This window comes from Adiantum capillus-veneris, chromosome 15, assembly GCF_014529385.1.
Source record: "Adiantum capillus-veneris isolate H3 chromosome 15, ASM1452938v2, whole genome shotgun sequence".
NCBI classification, from domain to species: domain Eukaryota; kingdom Viridiplantae; phylum Streptophyta; class Polypodiopsida; order Polypodiales; family Pteridaceae; genus Adiantum; species Adiantum capillus-veneris.
This window is the reverse complement of record NC_140945.1, coordinates 125,946,389-125,973,833: the sequence shown is the minus strand read 5'-3', so window position 1 is coordinate 125,973,833 and position 27,445 is coordinate 125,946,389. Positions and strand designations below refer to the sequence as shown.

Here is a 27,445-nt window from a genome sequence, read left to right as displayed (position 1 = left end):
GATGAGAGGATTTGAACTCTGACAAACGACGTGAAACTTGAATGCTCTACCACATGGCCAATGCCTGTTTGCTGGAATAGACGGGACTACTTTTGAATATGACCGAGTATGACGTGGAAGAGCTGGCCACATTTTTAAAAGGAAGTGGGTCACCCGCCCCAGTGGGAAAGGGTCTAAGGGTACAAACCTCACCCCTCTTTGTAACTTTACTTGCTCAATTTTCCCCGCGGCTACTTGGGCACAAAAATTTTACACTTCGTTTTTGTAATTCGGGTATAATTTGTTGGAGGGCACATTGCGATCAACGATGACAAGTTCTCTCGAAAGATTTCAACCTCAACTTTGTTTCATGCTCAAAATTCTGAATTGGAGAGGGAGATAGATCATATGTAATTTAAATGTTCTTAAGTAGGGCCTTTTACCCTAGCAAGATTGGAAACACAATATGTAGGAGATAGGTGTAGATGCAATGAACATGTGTGACAGGAGCCTTACAATGAGTTTGTGTGGAGGATTTATCCAAGGCGTCGAGGCTTAGGAGTGAACGGACTGTGGGAGGCCGCCTCGTGGAGAACGGCTCTTAGGGTACCAGAATCTACGTCATGGACTGCTCTCCTCGTCTGCCCGAGCCTGGGAGGTCTGGCACCGAGCCAAGGAGGCTCGGCAGCCAGCCTGTCAAGGAGTTGTCCGGTCAACCACGAATAGCCGACGTTTTACCTGTTTATTTTTGCTTGCTTTTTTTCCTTTGCACATTCTATTCATATATAGAATATAGATATATAGATCGCAGTTCGTCTGCACTCTCTCTCTCTCTCTCACACACACACACACACACACACACACACACGCACATCCAGAAACGCCTAGAGCGAGGCCACGCAGGAGAGGCAAGGCAGCAAGCACGCAGGACGAGGGTTCGCGATATGCTCTCATCCCCTCTCGCAGAGTCGCCATAGCCGGAAACCCCTAGTTTTTTTTCTCTCCTCCCCATTTCTTCCCCTGCTGCGCTCTTCCCTCTTCTCTAACCTGAATCCCCTGTCCTCCTGCTTTTGCGCGCTTTCTGCCCTGCCCCTCTTCCGCTTGATCGCAGCGGCATCACCCATTTCCCCTCTCCCTTCTCTCTCCTGTCTGCAATGGCGGCTTCAATTTCGGCCCCTGGCGCCTGGGCCGTCTCTGATGCGAGGCCCTTCTCCTTCAAAGAGACATCGGGCCTTTCCTTCAGATCAGCTCTCAGTGGTGGCCCTGCCCATGGTCAGTTTAATGGATTGTGGCGCTGCATTGCCCCTCGCAGCTCCTCTTCCTCCTCCAGCAAGAGCAAGCTTTTGCCTCATTTCCACATCGCAAGAAAGACGCCCTGGCTTCAAGCAGTTCGCTCCATGGCCCTTTCTGATCTTCCAACCGGGCCACTGGGATTGTACGACCCATCGCTTGACAAGGATTCTTGTGGTGTTGGCTTTGTTGCCGAGCTTTCTGGTGTGCCAAGCCGTCAAACAGTAAGTTTGAGAACCTTCGCCTGCCCTGTGCGCATGCATACTGGCCTGCCCTACCTGCACCATCTCATCTACTACACACACATGAACGAGTATCTTATTCACATTCTTCGTTGATCACAGGTTACAGATGCATTGGAGATGTTGGTACGCATGGCTCACAGAGGTGCATGTGGGTGTGAGACCAACACAGGCGATGGTGCAGGACTGACTGTTGCTCTCCCTCATGACTATCTAGTCTCGGTACTACTGTCCAGAGGCTTCATTGAGTGGGATGGATCACATGTGTACTCGTGAACATCATGGCTATGCAGTTATCTGACACGCTGCACTCTTCTCTGTAGGTTGCAAAACAGGATATGAACTGCGAATTGCCACCCCTGAACGAGTATGCAGTAGGAATGTTTTTTCTGCCGACTTCTGAGAGTCGCAGAGAGAAGAGTAAGACTATCTTTAACAAGGTACATGATGGAGGGTTGCTTGGATTTTGCCTGATGACAATTCTTAGCTAGCAATTTTCTGAGGATTGTGCCCGTTTACAGGTTGCAGAGTCGCTTGGTCACAGAATTTTGGGCTGGAGAAGGGTGAAAACTGACAATTCAGATCTTGGAAAGTCTGCCTTAAAGACGGAGCCTGTTGTTGAGCAAATGTTTCTGACTCCAAGTTCTCAATCCAACCTAGACTTAGAACAGCAGGTAAATTTGCCAAGACCAGCACATCTTTACAGATTATCACCTCGCATAGAATCGGAACATCTAGGGCTAAAGAATTGCCTATTTTTCTTTTGATGCCACAGCTGTACATCCTCAGGAAGACCGCCATGATTGCCATCAGAGCTGCCTTGAATCTAGCGTATGGTGGAGCAAGGGATTTTTACATTTGTTCTTTGTCGTCCAGGTTTGTTATTCTGATTTATGTTAAGAGGTGTGATATGTTATCTTGCCTATAAAAGTCATGCGGAAGCCACGGATTTAGCTTACACAACATTTTACATGTTCAGAACCATCACCTACAAAGGCCAGCTCAAACCTGACCAACTGAAGGACTACTACTATGAGGACCTTGGAAGTGAACATTTCACCAGCTACATGGCCTTGGTAGTGGCATTTTGCATTCTATCTTTCTTGCTGAACAGCAGCCGCGAGCTTCAGTCACCCACTTTGTATTGGCGCTTTGCAGGTACATTCGAGATTTTCTACAAACACCTTTCCAAGTTGGGATCGTGCTCAGCCAATGCGAGTCTTAGGGCACAATGGGGAAATAAACACTCTGCGTGGCAACATTAACTGGTGAAGGCTTTGTTTCATCACTGGCTTTCTGTCTCGTGTAGCCACTTTTTGCTGTAATTGGGATTAGTTGCATCGTCAACTTGCAGGATGCAAGCGCGGGAGGGTCTGCTCAAGTCAAGGAATTTAGGTCTTACACCTGATGAGTTGCAGAAGTTGCTACCGATAGTTGACACAAGCTCATCTGATTCAGGTGAGCTGAGTTATGCAATGGTCATCTATGACAGTTGTTTTCAGACAGTTCTAAGCATTCTGGAGTGTAGGTGCCTTTGATGGGGTACTTGAGCTTCTTGTTCGAAGCGGGAGGAGCCTTCCAGAAGCTGTGATGATGATGATCCCAGAGGCATGGCAAAATGACGTCAACATGGACCCTGAACGCAGGGCATTATATGAGTACTTCTCGGCAGTTATGGAGCCTTGGGATGGGCCTGCACTCATTGCATGTATGCAATTTCTATCACGGGTGGTGACTTTTTATCAATTTTTGGGGCATTTGTGAAATGTTTCTTTGCATTGCAGTTACGGATGGTCGATACCTTGGTGCAACTCTGGACCGAAATGGGCTGCGGCCTGGAAGGTATTATGAAACCCATAGTGGTCGAGTAATAATGGCCAGTGAGGTAGGGGTAGTTGATATTGCCCCTGAAGATGTGAGTAAGAAGGGTCGTCTCAACCCAGGGATGATGCTGCTAGTAGACTTTGAGCGGCATGTGGTGGTGGATGATGATCAACTAAAAAAGCAGTATGCGGCTCGCCATCCATATGCAGACTGGTTGCGCAGACAAAAGATAGTTTTAAAGGAGGTGGTGGAATCTGTCCCAGAGGCACAACGAGTAGCTCCACATGTGATTGGCTCGGCAAATGTAGGTCATGAGATGTGTTTATATTGCATGGTCACAATGTGTAGCTTAATGAATTTTGGCTCCAATTAAATATCCGCACGTGATGCTCTGCAGGTAGACAGCTCTGATGAAACAATGGAGAAGATGGGTATCCATGGGTTACTGCCGCCTCTGAAGGCATTTGGGTAAGATGCCTTCTTGATTACATGCAACAATACCTTTTTTAATTTTTTGAAGCTTAGGTATTCAAACGGGATGAGATGTTTCTAATAGCTACACTGTGGAGGCTTTGGAAATGCTTTTGCTCCCAATGGCAAAAGATGGTATTGAGGCACTTGGCTCCATGGGCAATGACACACCTCTTGCAGTGATGTCTAGCAGAGCCAAATTGGGGTTTGAATACTTCAAACAGATGTTCGCTCAGGTGACCAATCCTCCAATTGACCCAATCCGGGAAGCGATAGTCACATCAACGGAGTGTATGATTGGGCCGGAGGGGGATTTAACAGAGACAACTGAAGGTCAGTGTCAGCGCTTGTCTTTGAAGGGACCTCTTCTTTCCATTGAGGAGATGGAAGCAATAAAGAAGATGGACTATCAAGGCTGGAGAAGTAAAGTCATAGACATAACATTCCCCAGATATGATGGAACAAAAGGATTGGAAAAGGCTTTGGATAGGATATGCCTCGAGGCAAGGGCTGCCATTCGAGAAGGATACAAGATTTTGGTGCTCTCTGATAGAGGTGATTATCTCATTTATAAAGAGGGCATTGCATCTCTGGCATTAGCTGACAATTAATGTGCTTGAAGTGATGGTTGTTTCTATCCAAGAAAGGTTCTACTTGCATTTTTTTTTCTCGAAAAGGCATCTTTGCTTGCTTTTTTTTCTTGCAGAAAGGTATAGAGCTTCGGCTTTTTGGCTGCAATATTGATTTAGGGCTTCAAGCTGATTGTGTATATTTTTGCCTCAGAGACGTCACCTTTGCGAGTTCCAGTGGGTTCCCTTTTTGCAGTAGGAGCAGTGCATCAGCATTTGGTTTCTACTCTGGAACGAACAAGAATTGGGCTGATTGTTGAGTCAGGGGAGCCTCGCGAAGTGCATCACTTCTGTACTCTTGTAGGCTTTGGAGCTGATGCGATATGCCCGTATTTGTCTATTGAAGCAGTCTTTAGGCTGCAAGTAGATGGGAAGATACCACCAAAGAAAGATGGAACTTTTCATTCAAAAGATGAGCTGGTGAGGAAATATTTTAAGGCTAGCAACTCAGGGATTCTGAAGGTTATTGCAAAGATGGGTATTTCCACCTTGGCATCTTACAAAGGAGCCCAAATATTTGAGGCACTCGGGCTTGCCTCAGATGTGGTGGACAAATGCTTTAAAGGAACTCCAAGCAGAGTAGAAGGTGCCACATTTGAAATGCTGGCTCGGGATGCATTACGCTTGCATGAGTTGGCCTTTCCTTCTCGCCAACTCCCGGAGGGCAGTGCAGATGCCCTTGCTTTGCCCAACCCTGGTGACTATTACTGGCGAAAGGATGGTGAAGTGCACTTAAACGACCCAGTTGCTATGGCAAAGCTTCAAGAAGCAGCTCGCACAAATTCTGTGGCTGCTTACAAGGAGTATTCCAAACTTATTCATAGTCTGAACAAACAATGCAATTTGCGAGGCATGTTGAAGTTTAAAGATCTACCAGAACGGAGAATAGCTTTAGAGGAAGTTGAACCAGCTTCTGAGATTGTGAAGAGGTTCTGCACTGGTGCAATGAGCTATGGTTCAATCTCGTTGGAGGCGCACTCGGCCCTTGCATTAGCTATGAATAAAATTGGGGGAAAATCCAATTCTGGTGTGTTTCCCTTATCATAGCTCCTATCTTCTGAGTGTTGGCTTGACACAGCTCTAGGGTGTAGTTCTTTACTAATTCCCACTTCTGCAGGTGAGGGTGGAGAGAATGCTTCTCGTTTAGAGGCCCTTTCTGATGGCACTCCGAATCCAAAGAGAAGTGCGATTAAGCAAGTTGCAAGTGGGCGTTTTGGTGTTACCAGCTATTACCTTACGAATGCAATTGAGATACAGATTAAGATGGCACAGGCAAGCTCTCTTAGCTAAGAAGTTTCCCGAACCTTAAGTAATTATTTTCCTATGCTGTTAAGAATGTGCTGACACCTTGTTGATATGTCAACAGGGAGCTAAACCAGGTGAAGGGGGTGAGCTTCCTGGCCACAAAGTAATTGGTGACATTGCTGTGACGAGAAACTCAACTCCAGGAGTAGGGCTTATCAGCCCACCTCCTCATCATGATATTTATTCCATTGAAGACCTTGCACAATTAATTTATGATCTGAAGGTTACTTTCTAACACTTTCTAGGGTAACAAGAAGAAGGCCAAGTTCTTTGCATTGAACCTGCTGGTTGTTATTGTTTTGGCAGAATTCCAATCCAGGTGCTCGAATAAGTGTGAAGCTCGTCTCGGAGGCAGGAGTAGGAGTAATTGCCAGCGGTGTTGTGAAGGGTCATGCTGACCATGTACTTATTTCGGGTCATGATGGAGGAACTGGTGCCTCTCGATGGACTGGTATCAAGAATGCAGGATTGCCGTGGGAACTTGGATTGGCTGAAACACATCAAACGCTTGTGGCTAATGATCTGCGAGGGCGCACAGTGCTGCAAACAGATGGGCAGCTAAAAACTGGTAGAGATGTGGCTATTGCTGCCCTTCTTGGAGCTGAGGAGTTTGGTTTCAGCACAGCTCCACTCATCACATTGGGCTGCATCATGATGAGAAAATGTCATAAAAATACATGTCCTGTGGGTATTGCTACACAGGATCCAGTTTTAAGGGAGAAGTTCGCTGGTGAGCCTGAACATGTGATAAACTTCTTCTTTATGGTTGCTGAAGAGGTTCGAGAATTGATGGCTGAAATGGGCTTTAGGACAGTGAATGAAATGATCGGTAGGTCTGACATGCTGATCGTTGACCATGATGTCATCAAAGCAAATGAGAAACTACAGGGTATTAATCTTTCCCTCCTCCTCCAGCCTGCTGCAGATATCCGGCCTGATGCAGTCCAATACTGTGTGCAGAAGCAAGACCACAGCCTAGACATGGCTTTGGATCAGGACTTGATTAAATTGTCACAGCCAGCTTTGCAGAAAAAGATTCCTGTCTACCTTGAGAAGCCAATAGTCAATGTCAATCGTGCTGTTGGGACAATGCTTAGTCATGAGGTCACGAAACGATACAAAATGGCAGGTCTTCCTTCTGACACTATTCACGTAAAATTCAACGGCAGTGCAGGTCAAAGCCTGGGGGCTTTCCTCTGCTCAGGTATCACGCTAGAGCTGGAGGGAGACAGCAACGATTATGTTGGAAAGGGGTTGTCTGGTGGGAAGATAATTGTTTATCCTCCACAGGGTAGTGGATTTGATCCTAAGCAGAACATTGTTATTGGCAATGTCGCACTTTATGGCGCTACAAGTGGTGAAGCTTACTTTAATGGCATGGCAGCTGAGCGGTTCTGTGTTAGAAACTCAGGTGCCAAGGCTGTTGTTGAGGGTGTAGGTGATCATGGTTGTGAATACATGACCGGTGGTACTGTTGTGATACTTGGGAAGACAGGAAAGAACTTTGCAGCTGGTATGAGTGGAGGTATTGCCTATGTGCTAGATGTGGACGGGAAGTTCAAAACGAGATGCAATCCAGGCTTGGTAGATCTTGACAAGGTCGAGGATGCCGAGGACATAATGACTTTGCGCATGATGGTGCAGCAACATCAGCGAAATACACAGAGTCAACTGGCTAAAGAAGTGATAGCTAATTTTGAGGAGCTTCTGCCAAAGTTTGTAAAGGTTTTCCCGCGTGATTATAAGCAAGTGCTTCAAAAGCAAAAACAAAAAGCTCGGAAGGAGGAAGCTGAGCTTTCTAAGAAAGATGCGTTTGAAGAACTAAAGAAATTAGCTAACAAATCTGGAGTCAGTAATGCCTCTGAAGGAAAGGAACTAAAGACTGTGAAAGCGAACACTGCTGTAGCTCAGGTCAGTGATCTCTCTCTCTCTCTCTCTCTCTCTCTTTAGTATATATCTTTGTTTTGTACTGTTGTTAGGTTATTTTGTTACTCTGACTTTGTATCAGATCCACCACTTTGTAACTTTCGTGTCTCATAGGTCATTGTGGCCTTTTGAAGACGTTAATATAACATTTCATTTCATTTCATTTCTCTCTCTAACTTTCTGGTCTCATAGGTCACTATGGCCTTTTGAAGACGTTAATATAACATTTCATTTCATCTCTCTCTCTCTCTCTCTCTCTCTCTCTCTCTCTCTCTCTCTCTCTCTCTCTCTCTCTCTCTTTCCTAATAGATGGAGGATACACACATATATATTTGATTTGTCTCATAGGCCGACTTCGGCCTGTAATAGATGCAAAAAGATCTCTCTCTCTCTCTCTCTCTCTCTCTCTCTCTCTCTCTCTCTCTCTCTCTCAGTAGAATGAAAAACTGGACGTACTCCCCCCCCCCCCCCCCCCCCCCCCCCCCCCCCCCCAAAAAAAAAAAAAAAAAGAGGACAAACCACCACCATCACTACTCGATTTTTCTAATCTATTCATGCGTCCTTTCACACTAATGCATCCTCTTTTGTCTCTTATAGAGACCTACAAAGGTTGATAATGCAGTCAAGCATGGAGGTTTCGTGAAGTACGAACGTGAGGCGCTTCCCTACAGAGAGGCTAGTGACAGAATTAAAGACTGGAAGGAGGTTTTGGAAGAAAAAAGGTCCGATACTCTTCTGAAGACTCAATCTGCAAGGTGTATGGATTGTGGGACCCCTTTTTGCCATCAGGTATTTTTTGCAGAACCTGATATCTACGAGCTGTCTTGCAGTATTGTTTCTTTTCACCGTCAAATAGTGCTCAGTCTGTGTTGGTGTTGGTGACACAGGAAACAAGTGGGTGTCCACTTGGGAATAAAATACCAGAATGGAACGAACTAGTACATCAAGGGCGGTGGCGCGAGGCTCTTGACCGATTGTTGGAGACCAACAACTTCCCAGAGTTTACAGGTCGAGTGTGTCCTGCTCCATGCGAGGGTGCATGTGTTCTGGGTATCATTGAGAACCCCGTGACAATAAAAACAATGGAATGCACTATCATTGACAAAGCTTTTGAAAATGGTTGGATGGTGCCACGACCACCTGTAAAGAGGACAGGGTATGTTCGACTTGCTTCATTTCGTGTCGCTCTTCTGGAGTAGGATGTCACAGTTATTCAAGTCTAACTTCTTTTCACGTCTTGCAGGAAAAAGATTGCTGTTGTTGGAAGCGGGCCCGCAGGATTGGCTGCTGCTGATCAATTGAATAAGGCAGGCCATTTGGTAACTGTTTATGAGCGGGCAGACAGGATAGGGGGCCTAATGATGTATGGAGTTCCCAATATGAAAACTGACAAAATGGAGGTTGTTCAACGGCGTGTAAATCTGATGGCTGCAGAAGGGATTAAATTTGTAGTCAACGCAAATGTTGGTGGCGATCCTTCATTTTCAGTTGAGAAGTTGAGGCAGGAAAATGATGCTCTTTTGCTTGCTTGTGGTGCTACTCGTCCAAGGTAGGACTATTACCTTTTTGTTTCCCTCTTTTCATATTTCAATGTGAGGGGGATGGAGAGCACTTTTCTCAGTGAGTTTTTCTTGTTGAGTTATCTGAATTAGAGTATTAATATTTGTTTTAGATTAGCTGGTTACCTCTAGTGCTGCTTAGCGTTTTTGGCTTAACTAAATCTTTTAAATTTCAATGCTATTCCAATAAATTTTACTGTGGGTAGAGATCTTATGTTATTTTCTGTTCTTTGACACCTTAGCATGTCATAGTTTATCCCTTCAATGAAGAGTGAGGTTTTATTACAAAGGTTGTTTAAGAATGTAAGATACCTATACCATATTGTAAAAATTCAACTCTAAAACGGAAGGGCTGTGACCTTTGATTTTTTATATTGATGTATGTTCAGGTGTGTGTGTGTGTGTGGTCAGGTGTCTGTGTGAGCATATATTGGTACCTAGATCTACACCTTCTGTTGAGGTATGTGAACAGATTAGCTTTAACTTCATTTATTAGGTAGGCCTTGTGATCTTATCACTTGTTATATATTCTGTAGCTAGCCTTCCACTCCCACGTTAGTGCTGGAAAGGTCATTAGTCACCTAGTGGCCCGCTTTTATCCACTTATCATGGGTTTAGTTACCAGGTAGACAGCTTAAGGACTAGCTTTAGGCAAGTTTTGTCAATAGAACTATCATCAAGATTGGGTGAGAGGTTACCTCAAAGCTCAGTTTAAGACAGTGGACTAGGCAGATGAGGTTCTAGATCAGAGCCCTTTGGGCTAGAGTAGAGCTTTTTGCCACGTTTTCATGTGGAGATAGGGCATGGATCTCTCTTCTTGAACGAGGGTCTTGCAGTTACAACTAGATTGCTTAAACTCCGAGTTTGGAAATATTATGAGTCCCATTGGGGATGTAAGGCACTGTCGTAATGGGGCCAAACCCCTACTCGTAAGTGTTATTGTTCTTTTTTCTTGTAAAGGATCCTCCTCATTTTTTATATTTCTTCATTGTTAGGACATTGCTTTGCGGTAGAGCAAGACACATGACAGCTAGATGTGCAGGTGGATACACCAAGATTAGAGACTAAGGAGGTTTATAGAGCCTTTAGCTTTAGGAACTTGGGGAGGCGGAAGATTGGATGCAGGGAAAGTGAGAAGAAAAGAGGCAAATGAAGAAGACATAGACAACAGAGGCAGACATAGAAATCTCGTGAATTAGATTATGAGGGTAGATGTGGAGGAATCCCACGACTTGAATTCCATCTTTTCCTTGAGCAGTATCACCGCCATTTCCTTTAGGGCCTGATGGCATTTCCATTACTTGTACTCTTCTTGGTAGTTTTGAGAGAGAATCTTCCGGTAGACACCTTGACTCTAATTTGAGTCGACTTTGATAGGATCTTGTGACACTCAAGAAAACTTGCAATGCCACATACATATACAAGGGAACTGCGGGGAAGAGAGATCGGTCATGTCACAAATTGCTGATGTGTCAAAGCCCTGAAGAATGGAGCCAACTTGCAGATGTCGGCCCAGGGGCCTAAACCCTAAGAAGAACAAGTAATAGAAGAAGTCCTACCAACTTATGGGGACCCCGTCCGATGGGGCCCCAAGTGACATAAAGGATTAAACTAAATAAAGCAAGACCCTCACACACAAATCCGGAAATTGCACTGACATGATGACCTCGCATAATTGTACGGATTTTCGCGTTTCACGCTGACAGTGCTGACGTGGCAGATTTTCGCAAAACGCGCTGACAATGTTGATGTGGCAATTGTACGGAATTTCGTGATTTGGCAGCTTTTTGGCATTGCTTTTGGACCAAAAGCTTTTGAGCTTTGGAGGCTTTTTACTGTAACTGCTTTTCAGGCCAAGGGTCTTTAAACATGAGGTTAGGGCTCATTCTTTGGCATGCTTCTTGGAGAAGGTGTAGAGTCTAGAGTACCGACTTGTACTGTGTTGATGCAATATAAAGAAATACCGAAAGGGGCGCCAAGGTTTGGGGCCAATAGTCTCTGGGGTGGAATTCTGTGATCGGGCCGGGAGTCACAACAACAGTTATTTTACAAGCATACAACCAAACGCTCCCCAGCCATCGGCCTGCGTCGTTCAGAGGTTTTCTAGCATACAACGGAATGCTCCCCAGACATCGGCCTACGTCGTTCCGAGGTTTTCAAACAATACGAAAACAATATTTCTCAATTCTCCACCCGGGAACGCTCCCCAGGCATCGGCCTGCGTCGTTCCGAGGTTCAAACAATACCAAAACAGTATTTCTTAGCTCTCCACCCGGGAGTAAAATCACCAATCAATGAAACGAGTATTACAACTAGAGTCCAAACATTTCAAATTGGCACCAAAACAGGTTCAAAACAGATACCATCCATTTCAAACAAACGTCAAACAGAATCACAAAACAAGTTCTCAAACATATTTCAAACTTAAAAAGCAATCTTGACATCAGTCGAGCTCGAAAAGTCGACTGACTTTCCATCCTGAAACATGCACCAAAAATTAGGGTTAGGTTCATTCCATAAGGTTGTAGTCGAGCACAGCATGGTCCATCAGCTCTTGGATAGACAGTGTTTTCTTTGGCGGTGATGGTAGTCCCAAGCCATAGCAATCACAACGGACCTCCAAGGTCATCAGCTCGTGAAGAGACATCTACTGAGAGATGTCGAGAAATTTCAAGTTATAATCTGCTAGGGTCTGATACCACTGTCACAAGACGGGTACCACGTGCCAATAGAAAAGAACAGACTGAACAAACTTTTAGCACTTGAATAACAACTGAACTGAGAGACAGAGAGAGAGACGACAGCGACATGGAGTGGCGGAATTCCACCCCAGAGAGTATTGGCCCCAAACCTTGGCACCCCTTTCGGTATTTCTTTTTAATGCATCAACTCAGTACAAGCCGGTACTCCAGACTTTGCACCTTCTCCAGGAAGCATGCCAGGGAATGAGCCCTTACCACATATTGAAAGGCCCTTGGCCTATGAAAAGCCGTTTACATGAAAAGCCTTCAAAACTCAAAAGCTTTTGGTCCAAAAGCAATGCCAAAAAGCTGCCAGCACGTTTTGCGGAATTCCGTACAACTGCCACGTTAGCAGTCAGCACAAAACACGGAGCGTCCGTACAACTGCCACGTCATCAATTTTTGCGTGTGTGCGTGTGTGTGTGTGTGTGTGGGTTTGCTTTATTTTAATCCTTTATGTCACTTGGGGCCCCATCGGACGGGGTCCCCGCTAGAAGGCTATCCGAGACCGTTTGATCCTCTGAAGCTGTGCCCTCGTCTCTCTGCATTCCTCGTCATACCAACTGTTCTTAGGCATGCTTCTAGGATGGCGTCTCTGATCAGGCTTGAGTGTGTGGGTATGCCTCTGTTGCTGCATCATGCGACGTCTCAGTCAGTGAAATGGTGATCTCCTCGACTGAGAGTCTTGGACTGGCTGTCGCACACAGGCGATCATAGATCTCCTCTTTATAAATAGAGCCAGTCTCTGGTGTAAAATTTAAATGTATAGCGGGTAGGCCCCATGCCTTTGTTGTAGGCCATCAAGTATGGCCAAACCATGTGAGGTCCCCATTCACATTATCTCCCGTACTCGGTGTGCTCATCATTTGAGCGTCTGTCAAGCTCCATATCATTGGTATCTAGCTCTCTTAGTATCTCATCTGAGGTATTGTATAAAGTAGTTTGATGATTTCTCGTGCGGGCATCAAAGTCCCCCAAGAGAATGATCTCACCATCTCTGGAGAACTCCAATATATCCTCGTCTAATATCGAGAAAGGGGACTATCCTTTAGGTGCGGCATTCACTGATGTGCTAAATGTACAAGAATCTGCCTGTCTCAGCCCTTAGTCTCACCTACATGTATCTGGCCTGATGATCTCTCCGAACAATGTGCACAAGTGGTTGTAGCTCCTACTCCTCCTGACCCTCTGCCCCTGTGCTCTGGTCTCGTCTCTGCTCGACAAGCTCTCCCACCTATATCCAGTCACATGAGAGAGAGAGAGAGAGAGAGAGAGAGAGAGAGAGAGAGAGAGAGAGAGAGAGAGAGAGAGAGAGAGAGAGAGAGAGAGAGAGAGAGAGAAATGAAATGAAATGTTATATTAACGTCTTCAAAAGGCCATAATGACCTATGAGACCCGAAAGTTACAAAGTGGTGGATCTGATACAAAGTCAGAGTAACAAAATAACCTAACAACAGTTCAAAACAAAGATATATACTATGGGGTCCTAAGTTGATCAATGTGAACCAAGCAAATGACTAAGCAAAAAATGGACGGCTTGTTGGGATAGCTGAATCACAAGAGATCTAGCATCGGTCGTTGGCGAATCTCATCAATTTCCTCCATGGTTAGTAGTCTGACCGGGCGTCGTGCATGCCTGGCCAACGTGCTCCGAATTTTCTGTCGTAGCCTTCGTCGATGCTGTGTAGTTCTTTGCAGTCGTCGCGGGTGCCTGGATTTCCCCAATTCAATCGCTCGGTCAATCAATGTGCCTCTGGTGTGAGACGAGGGGGGGCTCTGTTGTGGGAGTGGCTCATGCGGCTGTCCCGTGTCTGCTCTGAAGAAGTCTGTGATCCGTCTTTGAGACTGGCTAGCCTCGCCATTCATCACGCTATCTCTGTGTCTGCGCAACTCGAGCAAGAACAAACCCAGACATCTCTGATCTTCGTATCCCATGACTCTTGAGAGTGATCCAAAACCTTCTCTGAACAAGCAATGGAAGCGGCCTCGTATGTCGTAGTAGACGGGGCAGCGACATGTATAGTGTAGCTCTGTCTAAGGTTCCATGTTACACAAGGGGCATGTCCTGTCCTCTGCTGGTACTCCGCTGTATCTCCCAGTCTCAATGCACAATTGGTGAGAAGATGTGCGTAACTGGCCAATAGCACATCGTATCCCATGAGACAAGTGGGTATCCATGTATCTGGGTCTCGCCACAAAACCATCTTCCGTAAGCTGGAGAAGGTGGTCTTTGTAGAAAGCCATCTTCGTGCCCAATTCCTGTGCTGGTTGTATCCATGTCCTTCTGGTGTCTAGCTGGGTCAGGTCTTGGCGTATGAGCTTGGTGATCTCTGACTGTGTAAGGGTGAAAGACGGTGCATCCAATGAGTAATGGAATGGTGGCAACCGGTCTATGCTGAACCCCTGTGCCTGAAACCATGATGTCATCTCCCCATACCAGCATGTTGTATCTCCTTGTATGGCTAACTGTCGAGAGGATTCAAGTGCTATGCGAGCATATCTGTCTCTAGGAAGTTCCCATGTGCGGTTTATGAAGGAGACCGATCTGGTGAGCGCCTCCACCACAAGTGGGGGGCCGCTAGCTCTGCTCGGATAATGGCCCGTGGTACTGATGCCTTGGCTCTAATGAGCCGCGAGATCATAGAGACGAGAGGTTTCTCCATGTTCCCCCATCCGTCTGAGTGACTCGTCCTCCCGTGGTGATCCAGTGAAGGTCCCCATATCTCGGTTCCATAGAGCAATGCTGAAGCCACCAAGGTGTCAGAGAGCCAGAGCTTCGTCCGGGGTTCCTGAAACTGAACCTGCGAACACATCCTCTCTAATCTACCCAATGCTACGTGGGCTCTAGTAAGTCTGGTTTCTGCTGCTCTTCTGAGTGAGAATGTAGGTCCGCTATAAACCACTCCAAGGTAAGTGTAAGCGTCTGTGTACTCCATCGTCTCCTGGCCGTATGTGAGTGTAGGTGCTGACCTCCTGATCCACTGTGGGGTGGTATTAAACACCATAACCTTGGTTTTACCCAGGTTGACAGACAAACCACTTTCGTGGGCAAACGTATGCAGAGCATCCAATTGACGTTGCATTCCCTCTGGGAATTCGGAGATCAACACTATGTCATCAGCATATAACAAAAGTGGAATCCATGTTCCTGCCAACTGAGCACCTTTATCCCCATCGCTGTCAATGTAGTCAGAAATCTCATCCACATACATACCGAAAAGAGTGGGAGAGAGCGGGCAACCCTGCTTCACCCCTATAGTAGAGTGAACCGGTGTAGAAAGTCCTTCCGGGGTGCATACATGCCCTACTACTGATCTGTACAATGCCATGATCCCCCAAACGAGTTCTGTGGGTACTCCCATTTCTTGTAATCTGTGCATCAATCTAGCTCTGGGTACCGTGTCGAAAGCTTTGCGGAAGTCCACAAAGCTACAATAGATCCGTCTCCCATGAGATCTGCCTTCCTCGATGATGGCCCTGAGTGTTAGGATATGGTCGAGAGTAGAGAAGCCTCTCCTGAATCCTGCCTGCCCAGTTGCACGTATTCCTTCCCTCTTTGCCCATCTACTCAGCTGTTGCTTAAGAATGGATGCATACAACCGTGCCAGTGTGTGCCCAATCATAATAGTGCGATAATTCCCAGGCTCCATGGGGTCTCTTGATTTGAAGATAGGTACGATTGTAGATAGGCTCCAAGTGTCCGGTAGGCCCTCACACATGGCACGGTTAAACATAACTGCTAGAAGCTCTGCTAGTAGGTCTTTGGCATGCATGAAATGCTCAGCTACTAGGCCCTCATGATCATATGCTCTCCCAGTCTTCATCATGTCAATGGCTTTCTTCACCATCTCAGTAGTGAAAAAGACACATGTATGCGGGCATGGGTCGGGGGGGTTGGGGAGGGGCGGCTGTCCAGGTACTGTGTACAAAGATGATGCGTAGTGACCCCAGGTCTCTGTGGAGGAAACAACGGGGGGGGGGGGGGGGGGGGGACTGCTCATGAAAGAGCCGCCACGCCTCACGCAAGTCTTGACTCAAGAATAGCCGATATAGATCCTGCTCCAGTCTAGCCAAAAAAGCCCTCTTCTTCCGCCGCACCAGGCGTCGGAAGTCCATCTGTGACTGTCTGTGAGTGACGTCCCCCAACAACACCTCCCTCTGAAGTCTGGTTCTAGTCTGACGGCACTCCTCATCGTACCAGCTGTTCTGAGGCATGCTCCCAAATCGGTGGCTCTGCTCAGGCTGGGTGGGTGGGTATGCTTGAGCTGCTGCTGCCTCATGTAATGTCTGTGTCAGTATAGTAGTTAGCTCCTCCAGAGGTAGCCCCGGGTCCTCAGTGCATAGGCGTCTGTAGATTCCGTCCATGTATACCGAGTCCGTCTCCCTTGTGAATGTGTAGCGAGTAGGGGGTGCTACTCGTAACCTGTGTGCTACACTGAAATGGAAGGAGATGGTCATTGACACCAGATCATGATCCACCGCCACGCAGACCGGTCTGGGCCCAACTGTGAGATCTTGGATACTAGAGATGAGATTCGGTTGTGCCATGACATAGTCCACCGTGCTGGCTCCATGTCTGTGTGGGAAGCATGTAAAACCTCCCGTAGCAGGAAATCTCTGTAGGCCGTTCAAGATGGCCAATCCATGCGCAGTGCCCATGTCTATCAGGTGTCGCCCATACTCAGTATATTCCATATCGTGTGATAGTTTGGAAAGGCCCGTCTCTGCCACGCCTATCTCTCTTAGCATCTCCTCTGAAGTATCATAAAACACTGCCTGGTGATGGGCAGTCCTAGCATTGAAGTCCCCGAGGATGATAATGTCACCGTCCCTAGAGAACTCCCATATGTCATCATCCAAAATAGAGAAAGGGGATTGTCCTCTGGGTGGTGCATAAACTGATGTACTCGGGGGAAAGTAACAAATAGCTAGATAGAGGTATCTGCCTGTCTCTGCTTTCAGTCTCACCCACATGTACCTAGCCTGCTCGTCCCTGCGGGCTATATGTATCAGTGGTTGCAGATCCTCTCTAAATAACACTGCCACTCCTCCCGAGCCCCGCCCTCTGTGCTCTGAGCGTGTCTCCTGTCTGTAGGCTGTCTCCCACCTATATCCATTGATGTGAGGCATGGATTGCCCAGGGGCCTGGTGTGTCTCAGAGTAGAAGATGATGTCTCTTCCAGTAAAGCTATCCTCAAAAGCACCCACATCAAGACGCATAGATCCATTGCAGTTCCAAGCAGCTACTTTGAGTGTGGTCCCATAAGTCTCGCACTGTCATGTGGAGCGTCGCTCAAGTATTACCACTTTTCCGTCTCGGTAAAAAGCGATCTTGCCTTTTCCCCTTGCCGCTCTAATCTTCGGCATTACTTCCTGCATATGAGCGATCTGCGAGAGGGTGAGATCGTCCCCGAGAAAGATGCCAGTCTCTTTAAGAGTTGGTCTTTTCTTCAAGAATGACTTCTTTGCTTCCATGGAGGGAAAACGGAGGATGAGTGCTCTTTCTTTTGAGGTTTCTCCACTGCCTCCATTTTTCTTTATGTTGCCCACTCTCCATGCCCTTGTGTGTGTCAGCTCATGAATCCCCATCAAGGCTGTGAGTTCTTTTACTTCTTCGTCCACATTGCCTTTGTCTTTAAGGCCGCAAATTCTCACATGTAAAGCGCGCACCCTTCTCCTCTGCTCCTCCTCTAGTGTCTGGTTAATGATGTTGTTGGGTGTGGACGTGGGTGTTATCTCCTTGTCTTTTCCTTTCTTGGCCACCTTGATCCATTTCTCGGCTTCGTCCGCCTTCTGTTGGGTTTTGGTAAGAACATCCACCCAAGAAGTCGTCATTTCTTTGTGCTGTTCTTCTCCCTCTTTGATGGCCCGTACTTGTTCCTTGATTGTGTTGATTTCTTCAATTACTGAGGGTTGCAATTCGCCCTCTTTCAGTGTGTTTCTTGATCGGGCTTCGGCGAGTTCTTTCTTGAGTGACGTGATCTCTTCCTCTTGGGTCGTCACTCGGTCTTCCAACGTGCTTATCTTGCTCTCTTGGATCAGCACACGTCCTTCGAGAATGTTTATTGTGCCCAAGAGCTTGCGGTTCATCTTGGTGATGGTCTCCGTCATTTCCTCCTTGCATTTTTGAATGGCATCCTCTAGGGGGTCGGCTTTATTGTTCGTCTTGCTCATGCTTGATCGCCAGGGGGTTAGATGCGCGTGTGCACCCACCCTAGCAGCGGGTGGGGCAGTTGGGCGTGTGGGGGAGTCGTCCGCAAGGGAGTCGCTAGATGCACGTGTGCACCCCCACTAGCGATGGTCTCAGCGAGTGGTGGAGCGCGAGGCGGTACGGCCCGGGGGGGAAAGCGGTAGTTATATGTTGGAGAGAGAGAGAGGAGGGGGGGGGGAGAGTATGGTAGATAGAGTGGGGGGAAGGGGGGCGGGAATTAAAAATAATAATAATAATAAAATAAAATTACTTCCTACACGTAGAGGATGGACATCCTACGCGTGAAAGAAAAAAAGGGGGGGGGGGGAGACATACTACGCGTAGGAGAGGGGGGGGAGACATACTACGCGTAGAAGTTGGGGGGCTAGGGTAGTGTGCAGTGGGCGCGGGGGGGGGGGGGGGGGGGGGGGGGGGGGGGGGTTGTAACAAACTTGGACACTCCAAGTCAAGAATCAACCGCGACAGCACCAAATAACCACTTCAAAACAATTCACAGATCACAATAGATTTGCACTGGCCCGGCGGAGTTCCGTGCCTAGAGATATTGGTCCCAAAGACTGGCGTCCCTTTCGGTATTTCTTTTTATATTAATCAATCATCAAAGTACAAGAGAGCGGTAGGGTTTCACTCTCAGACTCTGCGTCCAGATGCTCTGAGAAGTGAGGCCCTCACCACTAATTTAAAGGTTACAAGGGATGCCCAAAAGCAGAGCCCCAAAAGCTTTTAAAATCAAAAGCATCAGTTCTCTCTCTCTTAGAGAGTCTTTTCTTTTTTTTTTATAAAAAAAAAGCAAAAGCAAAATTCGCGTCGCTCATCATTTTCCAAAAAAAAAAATATATATATATATATATTTTTAATAATCCGCCTCCGCGATTTCCGGAATTTAGGGTTTTTGGCAAAAATTAGGGTTTGTAGGAATTTTAGGGTTTCTGGCAAAAATTAGGGTTTCTGCTGTCCGCCACGTCATCACTTTGTGACATACCCCCCTCTTGAAAGCATTGTAATCGACCGCGATTACGCCTGCAAAACCGACAAAAGCCATAAACCGTCTTAGCAGACACTGACTGTTAGTACCTACGTACTAGGAACACACATCTAGCACATGTACAAAATCGACAGTCACATCACACGACATCACAGGACATCACCAGACATCACAGGACATCACATGACATTCAACATTCATTCCGATCTTAGACCATGATTTATCGGCAATGTAGCTAGCAATCACATCTAGGTCCAATCGGGACCTCATCGATGTCCGATTGACTAACCCCTATTGCAACCATGTCTATTCGAGATCAATCAAACCAAAATGCTGCAGTCATTTCGGCATCAGTTCCTGCACTCACAAGAAGTCAAGAACAAATCAGTATCATAATCAGGAATTCCATTTCATAAAGTCATCCAGCAGAATACTGTCAGCTCTCAGTATCCCTGAAGCTCAAAGAGACATCAGTGACTTTAGTATCAAAATCGAGGCATCTGTTGACAAAGGAGCGGAGTAACTTCCCTCTTGTGCATCCCACTGCACCAGATCTTCGGCCAAGCTGAGTTTTTGGGTTCCGTTTTTTTAAAAAAATAATCCGCCTCCGCGATTTCCGGAATTTAGGGTTTTTGGCAAAAATTAGGGTTTGCAGGAATTTTAGGGGTTTTGGCAGAAATTAGGGTTTCTGCTGTCCGCCACGTCATCACTTTGTGACAGGGGGGGTGCACAGTAGGGTGCAGCACGCGAGCAAGGCAGGGCAGCGGGGGGGGGCAGGGCGACGGGCGCGCGGGTGCAGGGCAGGGCGGGCGCGATGGTGCAGCTCAGGCAGCGAGGGGTAGAGGCGGGGGGAGAGAGAGCGAGAGCGAGCGAGTTGCTGTTGCCTTGCAGATTTGCAACTGTTGAGAGAGAGAAAGAGAGAGAGAGAGAGAGAGAGAGAGAGACACCAGCCAACGACAGATGACGTGAGGGCCGCGCATTGGTCGCCAACCAGGTCATTCTGGCTACAGTATGGTATACGGCCTCCTGTTGGATGCTACATTCTGGTGTGATAGCTCAGCTACGCAGACTCGTGCGGAACTTTTTATGGAGTGGCACAGATGGGACTACTGATACTCGTGCTCGAGTTCGTTGGTCCACGATTATTCATCCTAGATCAGAGGGGGGCCTTGGCATTATTGATCCAGAATTACAGAGTCGCGCCCTTCTTACCAAGCTTATTGTTCGGGGTCTTTTTCCCGACCAAGAACCTTGGAAGATGCTTCTTCAGGCCGCTCTTTCCACAGCGACTCCGCGCCTCGGAACTAGAGATGGCCATACTTGGCAAACAGGGTATCGTTTTCTCTTCACGGATGCCCCCTTGTGCACCAGCACTCTCTCACCCTTCATTCGTTCGCTCCTTCAGATTTGGGTATCCATGCGACGTGCTATCAAACGCTCACCTCCCTCATGCCGTGAGGAGATTGAGCGCCAGCCTCTCATTTGGAATGATGCAGTTCTTGATTCTTCGGTTAATCCACCTCGTCAGCCTGGAGAGAGGACTCACATTGACTGGGCTGCTTGGGACACTGGACCTGCTGCCTCTATGCGGTTGTTTCATGAGACGCGTATGCTGGATGCAAATTTTGTGGCAGAACATTATGACATTGGTCGCGGGGTAACAGACAGACTGCTTGAGATTGGCTCCGCCATTCCTTCACACTGGGACGCAGTCATGCGCGGTACAGTTCAGATGCCTCCACATTGTGGCTGGGAAGGCCTCTTCTATCAGAGCACTCTCTTACTAGTTCGTTTCGACACTATGCTGTTCACAGTTGATACTGACTACTCTTCGGGGATGCATGCTAGACTGACTTATGCTACTACCTCTTCGCACCTTGTCTACCCCGATGCTCGCTGGGAGGCCATACGAGTAGTTGGCTCCCGCGGGAAGCGTCGTTGTGTTGACCCCCGTTTCGCTTCCGTTGATGCTGCACTTTGGAGGCTTTGGGTGTGGGAGGGTCGTGCCCTATCTCAGCTTTATTGGGACCCAGGAGAGTGGCATTGGCCTCACTCTCACCCTACCGGCGCACATGTATCATTCTTTGAGTATACAGTCAATTGGAAGATTCGCAAGACAGCACCCAGAGCAGCCCACTCGTATGCGTGTCTGGTTACATTCAGGTCTCTCACACGCCTATCTACGGCAATTTTGGTCAGCCATCTGGGATTTACATGTGGCTCGTCGTATTTCCTTTTTCCTTTGGATGATTGCACATGCAAGACTTCCAGTTGGGACTTGGTTAGCTTCTATGGGTCACGATCCGTTATGTACTCGATGTTCTTTGCGCCTACCTGAGTCACCTGCGCATTGCCTTTGGTCATGCTCGTCTTCTCATGCAGTTTGGCTAGCAGTTGGTTTTTTACTTAGCAGAGCTGGAGTTCAGCATGGATTTCTCACTTGGGGATCTGTTTCCTGGTTGATGCCGATGCCCGGACCGCATCTTTTCTACGAGGGCTCAGACACAGATCCAGCTCTTATGCTTACCGCGATTGGTTACAGACGAGGGACTTTGGCTATGTTACCACAGATTGCTTGGCAAGGAGATCCTCAAATACGTGATGAAATCTTCTCAGTAATCACCAGCATTGCACTCTGGAATGTTTGGAGAGCTCGTTGTCTTCATATTCTCAGTGCGGCACCGGAGCTCCTTCAGGATATCCTCACTGTCATTTGGCTGGACATCATTCACACCCTCAATTGGCAGTGGGATTCTTCCTCAGGCACATCTAGAGCAGCCGAGGCTCGTCGATTTGATTTCCTTCGGCGTTGGGCAAGATCTCCACTCTTCTTCACACTTACAGGTGGACAGATTACATGGCATTATGCGCCTCCTCAGTGGTTTCTCCTCCACTCATCACACAGACCACCATGAGATTGTACTAGTCGAGTTGTCACTATAGTGGCTCTCATCCTTACATTCAGCTTGTACACCCCACGTGATAGGCTATTTTGGCATCCGTTGGGGATTCTATTGTACTCAGTAATATACAGCCCTGATTTTTCCACAAAAAAAAGAGAGAGAGAGAGAGAGAGAGAGAGAGAGAGAGAGAGAGAGAGAGAGAGAGAGAGAGAGAGAGAGAGAGAGAGATGAAATGTTATATTAATGTCTTCAAAAGGCCATAATGACCTATGAGACCCGAAAGTTACAAAGTGGTGGATCTGATACAAAGTCAGAGTAACAAAATAACCTAACAACAGTACAAAACAAAGAGATATACTATGTAGTATGGGGTCCTAAGTTGATTGATGTGAACCAAGCAAAAGACTAAGCAAAAAAATGGGCGGCTTGTTGGGATAGCTGAATCACAAGAGATCTAGCATCGGTCGTTGGCGAATCTCATCAATTTCCTCCATGGTCAGTAGTCTGACCGGGCGTCGTGCATGCTTGGCTAGCGTGCTCCGAATTTTTTGTCGTAGCCTCCGTTGATGCTGTGTAGTTCTTCGCAGTCGTGGGCGCCTGGATTTCCCCAGTTCAATCGCTCGGTCAATCAGTGTGTCTCTGGTGTGAGACGAGGGGGAGCTCTGCTGTGGGAGTGGCTCATGGGGCTGTCTCTTGTCTGCTCTGAAGAAGTCTGTGATCCGTCTTTGAGACGCGCCATTCATCATGCTATCTCTGTGTCTGCGCAGCTCAAGCAAGAACAAACCCAGACATCTTTGATCTTCGTATCCCATGACTCTTGAGAGTGGTCCAAAACCTTCTCTGAACAAGCAATGGAAGCGGCCTCGTATCTCGTAGTAGACGGGGCAGCGACTTGTATAGTGTAGCTCTGTCTCAGGTTCCATGTTACACAAGGGGCATGTCCTGTCCTCTGCTGTATCTCCCAGTCTCAATCCGCAACTGGTGAGAAGATGTGCGTAACTGGCCAATAGCACATCGTATCCCTTGAGACAAGTGGGTATCCATGTATCTGGGTCTCACCACAAAACCATCTTCCGTAAGCTGGAGAAGGTGGTCTTTGTAGAAAGCCATCTTCGTGCCTAATTCCTGTGCTGGTTGTATCCATGTCCTTCTGGTGTCTAGCTGGGTCAGGTCTTGGCGTATGAGCTTGGTGATCTCTAATTGTGCAAGGGTGAGAGATGGTGCATCCAATGAGTAATGGAATGGTGGCAGCCGGTCTATGCTGAACCCCTGTGCCTGAAATGATGATGTCATCTCCCCATACCAGCATGTTGTATCTCCTTGTATGGCTAACTGTCGAGAGGATTCAAGTGCTATGCGAGCATATCTGTCTCTAGGAAGTTCCCATGTGCGGTTTATGAAGGAGACTGATCTGGTGAGCGCCTCCACCACAAGTGGGGGGGCCGCTAGCTCTGCTCGGATAATGGCCTGTGGTACTGATGCCTTGCCTCTAATGAGCCGCGAGATCATAGAGATGAGAGGTTTCTCCATGTTCCCCCATCCGTTTGAGCGACACGTCTTCCCGTGGTGATCCAGTGAAGGTCCCCATATCTCGGTTCCATAGAGCAATGCTGAAGCCACCAAGGTGTCAGAGAGCCAGAGCTTCGTCCGGGGCTCCTGAAACTGAACCTGCGAACACATCCTCTCCAATCTACCCAATGCTGCGTGGGCTCTAGTAAGTCTGGTTTCTGCTGCTCTTCTGAGTGAGAATGTAGGTCCGCTATAAACCACTCCAAGGTAAGTGTAAGCGTCTGTGTACTCCACCGTCTCCTGGCCGTATGTGAGTGTAGGTGCTGACCTCCTGATCCACTGTGGGGTGGTATTAAACACCATAACCTTGGTTTTACCCAGGTTGACAGACAAACCACTTTCGTGGGCAAATGTATGCAGAGCATCCAATTGACGTTGCATTCCCTCTGGGAATTCGGAGATCAACACTATGTCATCAGCATATAACAAAAGTGGAATCCATGTCCCTGCCAACTGAGCACCTTTATCCCCATCGCTGTCAATGTAGTCAGAAATCTCATCCACATACATACCGAAAAGAGTGGGAGAGAGCGGGCAGCCCTGCTTCACCCCAATAGTGGAGTGAACCGGTGTAGAAAGTCCTTCCGGGGTGCGTACATGCCCTACTACTGATCTGTACAATGCCATGATCCCCCAAACGAGTTCTGTGGGTACTCCCATTTCTTGTAATCTGCGCATCAGTCTAGCTCTGGGTACCGTGTCGAAAGCTTTGCGGAAGTCCACAAAGCTACAATAGATCCGTCTCCCATGAGATCTGCCTTCCTCGATGATGGCCTTGAGTGTTAGGATATGGTCGAGAGTAGAGAAGCCTCTCCTAAATCCTGCCTGCCCAGTTGCATGTATTCCTTCCCTCTCTGCCCATCTACTCAGCTGTTGCTCAGGAATGGATGCATACAACCGTGCCAGTGTGTGCCCAATCATAATAGTGCAATAATTCCCAGGCTCCATGGGATCTCCTGATTTGAAGATAGGTACGATTGTAGATAGGCTCCAAGTGTCCGGTAGGCCCTCACACATGGCACGGTTAAACATAACTGCTAGAAGCTCTGCTAGTAGGTCTTTGGCATGCATGAAATGCTCAGCTACTAGGCCCTCATGATCATATGCTCTCCCAGTCTTCATCCTGTCAATGGATTTCTTCACCATCTCAGCAGTGAAAAAGACACATGTATGCGGGCATGGGTCGGGGGGGTTGGGGAAGGGCGGCTGTCCAGGTACTGAGCCAAAAAAGCCCTCTTCTTCCGCCGCACCAGGGGGGGGGGGACTGCTCATGAAAAAGCCGCCACGCCTCACGCGAGTCTTGACTCAAGAATAGCTGATATAGATCCTGCTCGAGTCTCGTCGGAAGTCCATCTGTGATTGTCTGTGAGTGACGCCCCCCAACAGCACCTCCCTCTGAAGTCTGGCTCTAGTCTGGCGGCACTCCTCATCGTACCAGCTGTTCTGAGGCATGCTCCCAAATCGGCGTCTCTGCTCAGGCTGGGTGTGTGGGTCTGCTTCAGCTGCTGCCTCATGTAATGTCTGTGTCAGTATAGTAGTTAGCTCTTCCAGAGGTCGCCCCGGGTCCTCAAGTGCATAAGCGTTTGTAGATTCCGTCCATGTATACCGAGTCCGTCTCCCTTGTGAATGTGTAGCGAGTAGGGGCTGCTACTCGTGGCCTGTGTGCTGCACTGAAATGGAAGGAGATGGTCATTGACACTAGAGCATGAGAGAGAGAGAGAGAGAGAGAGAGAGAGAGAGAGAGAGAGAGAGAGGTGTGGCATCATTTCAGGGATTTGAGCGTCGAAGGGCGGGAGCTTCAGGGCATTCATTATGCAATGGAGTTTCTTCATGCCAACACTAAGAGTCTGCTTGACAGTAATTTGGAAGATGGCAAATATATCTCAGCTGCAGGCAAGAAGGTAGTGGTTATAGGAGGAGGAGATACTGGAACTGACTGCATAGGGACATCTGTGAGGCATGGTGCTGAGAGCATTGTGAATTTAGAGTTGCTACCACAACCGCCTACAACTCGAGCGCCCGGAAATCCATGGCCTCAGGTACTCTCTTCTTTCATTTTGTATCTCTGAACAGGTCGTTCACTTGAATGGGTGGTTTTGCTTCTGGTAGTTTTTTTTTTTGCTTAATACTCTTCCTTGTCAGTGGCCTCGAGTTTTGCGGACAGACTATGGGCATCAAGAAGCTATTTTTAAATATGGAGACGACCCTAGAGCATACACGGTGCTTACCAAGAGATTTATCGGAGATGAACAAGGGAAGTTGAAGGGCCTTGAAATTGTGAAGGTACAATGGGAGAAAGACGCAACCGGAAAGTTCCAAATGCAAGAGATAGAGGGTTCCCAAGAAGTTATTGAGGCAGACCTGGTGTTTCTTGCAATGGGGTTCCTTGGTCCTGAACAAGTGAGTCCTTGTATTGTTGAACGAGTGATTTTTGGATTTTTTAGAGGAATTTTTCTTCTGTGCATTTCCTCATCTGTGGAGTTGTCTTCCTTATGTCTGGACTTGTCTGCTGCAGGATATTGCAGAGAAACTTGGCTTGGAGCGGGATGCAAGGAGCAACTTCAAGGCTGCCTATGGTGAATATGCCACCAATCTTGAAGGGGTCTTTGCTGCTGGTGACTGCAGGCGCGGCCAATCCCTTGTGGTGTGGGCCATAGCAGAGGGCAGGCAGGCAGCAGCAAAGATCGACAACTTTTTGTCCTTGGATGAAGTTCACCCTGATGAGAGGGTCACAAAAGAGGATTTGTTGCACAAGGTTTTCAGCAAAAAGGACAGTAGTAGACAAGAGGACCAAGGGACCTTACTTCAGAGAGCAAGATAAGTTCCAATGGCCAGAAGGTGGGGTTTGTTTATCAACTTGACATCTTCATATGTTTTGAGAAGGCGAAGAGTAGATTATTGAGCTTGCTCCATTTACATAGAAGGGCATTTTTTGCATGAGCAAAATATGAGTTGCCTCATGCAGCGACGCAATTTTGTCCAAAGCTCTGTTACAATGGGTCTGTCCCAACACACTGTAATATCTTGCCGAGTTCTTGCTTTGGAGACACAAGAAGAGGCACAAGCATTGGTAGCAGCAATGAGTGTTTTGACAGTGGTGTGGATATATCAGCCGCCCTCGTTTCAATCAAAGCCTGTAATATGTTTGTTAGCGATGTCCTAAGCTAGCTACACACGACCCCCATTGTTGTATGTATATTGTTGCGATCATGTCCGCAAATGGAAGAAAAGCACACCAATCCTGGTCTTTCTTCACGAGTCTTGTCAAGGAGTTTTGGTTTATGAAGACGATGCAAGAAAGCCAGTATATGACAAATCAGAAGCTTTGTAATGATTCCCCAAAGTGATGTCGGGGGCATTCCTTCATTGGACTTGGAGTAAGCTAGTTTTGTAAGAAATCTTGCTGCTTTGAGAAGCAAGACACTTGTATATATCAAATAAAATATGGGCTGCTGTCTTTGCGAGAATATATGCAGAGGATGTTATCTACTGCAACTCTTGCATTTCACTGGTCAAGCAATCATTCAAGTTCTGCAAGCATGCCCTGCTTATAATCACTATTTTTTGATAGATGAACTTTATGGTTAAAAAATTTTCCCACTTCGGCATGTTGCCTTTTGTTTCCACTGTTCACTTGGAAATGTCAAATTTGTCTCTTGGGATTGTAAACCTCTCATCTGCCCTACCCTTCATAATAAAAATATGAGGCTAATACTTATGTAAAATCACTATTTATAAATGCAAGTTAGTGTGCATTATGTACTGCTATCTTTCCCTCATCTGCCCTACCCTTTTGAATGAAACCATGAGA

General features: G+C 47.3%; 1 protein-coding gene across 1 annotated transcript; it reads left to right on the top strand.

Annotated features, from left to right (window-relative positions):
- Positions 1-791: 791 nt before the first annotated feature.
- On the top strand, positions 792-27,123 carry GLT1 (NADH-dependent glutamate synthase 1). The gene is made up of 22 exons (XM_086483094.1): positions 792-1,493; positions 1,614-1,733; positions 1,835-1,951; positions 2,033-2,185; positions 2,287-2,387; positions 2,491-2,587; positions 2,670-2,779; positions 2,866-2,969; positions 3,040-3,219; positions 3,296-3,643; positions 3,737-3,803; positions 3,892-4,361; positions 4,590-5,462; positions 5,553-5,707; positions 5,802-5,963; positions 6,047-7,651; positions 8,264-8,455; positions 8,554-8,822; positions 8,910-9,215; positions 25,406-25,673; positions 25,777-26,034; positions 26,150-27,123. Exons 1-22 carry the CDS (start codon positions 1,134-1,136, stop codon positions 26,453-26,455), a joined length of 6,621 nt encoding a protein of 2,206 aa, XP_086339220.1. The 5' UTR covers positions 792-1,133; the 3' UTR covers positions 26,456-27,123.
- The last annotated feature ends 322 nt before the right edge of the window (positions 27,124-27,445 follow it).

Coding starts and splice junctions, on each gene's coding strand:
- GLT1 (XM_086483094.1), top strand. CDS start 1,134: ATGGCGGCTTCAATTTCGGCCCCTGGCGCCTGGGCCGTCTCTGATGCG. Junction 3,220..3,295: donor TGGGCCTGCACTCATTGCAT/GTATGCAATTTC, acceptor TTTGCATTGCAG/TTACGGATGGTCGATACCTT. Junction 5,463..5,552: donor TGGGGGAAAATCCAATTCTG/GTGTGTTTCCCT, acceptor CCACTTCTGCAG/GTGAGGGTGGAGAGAATGCT.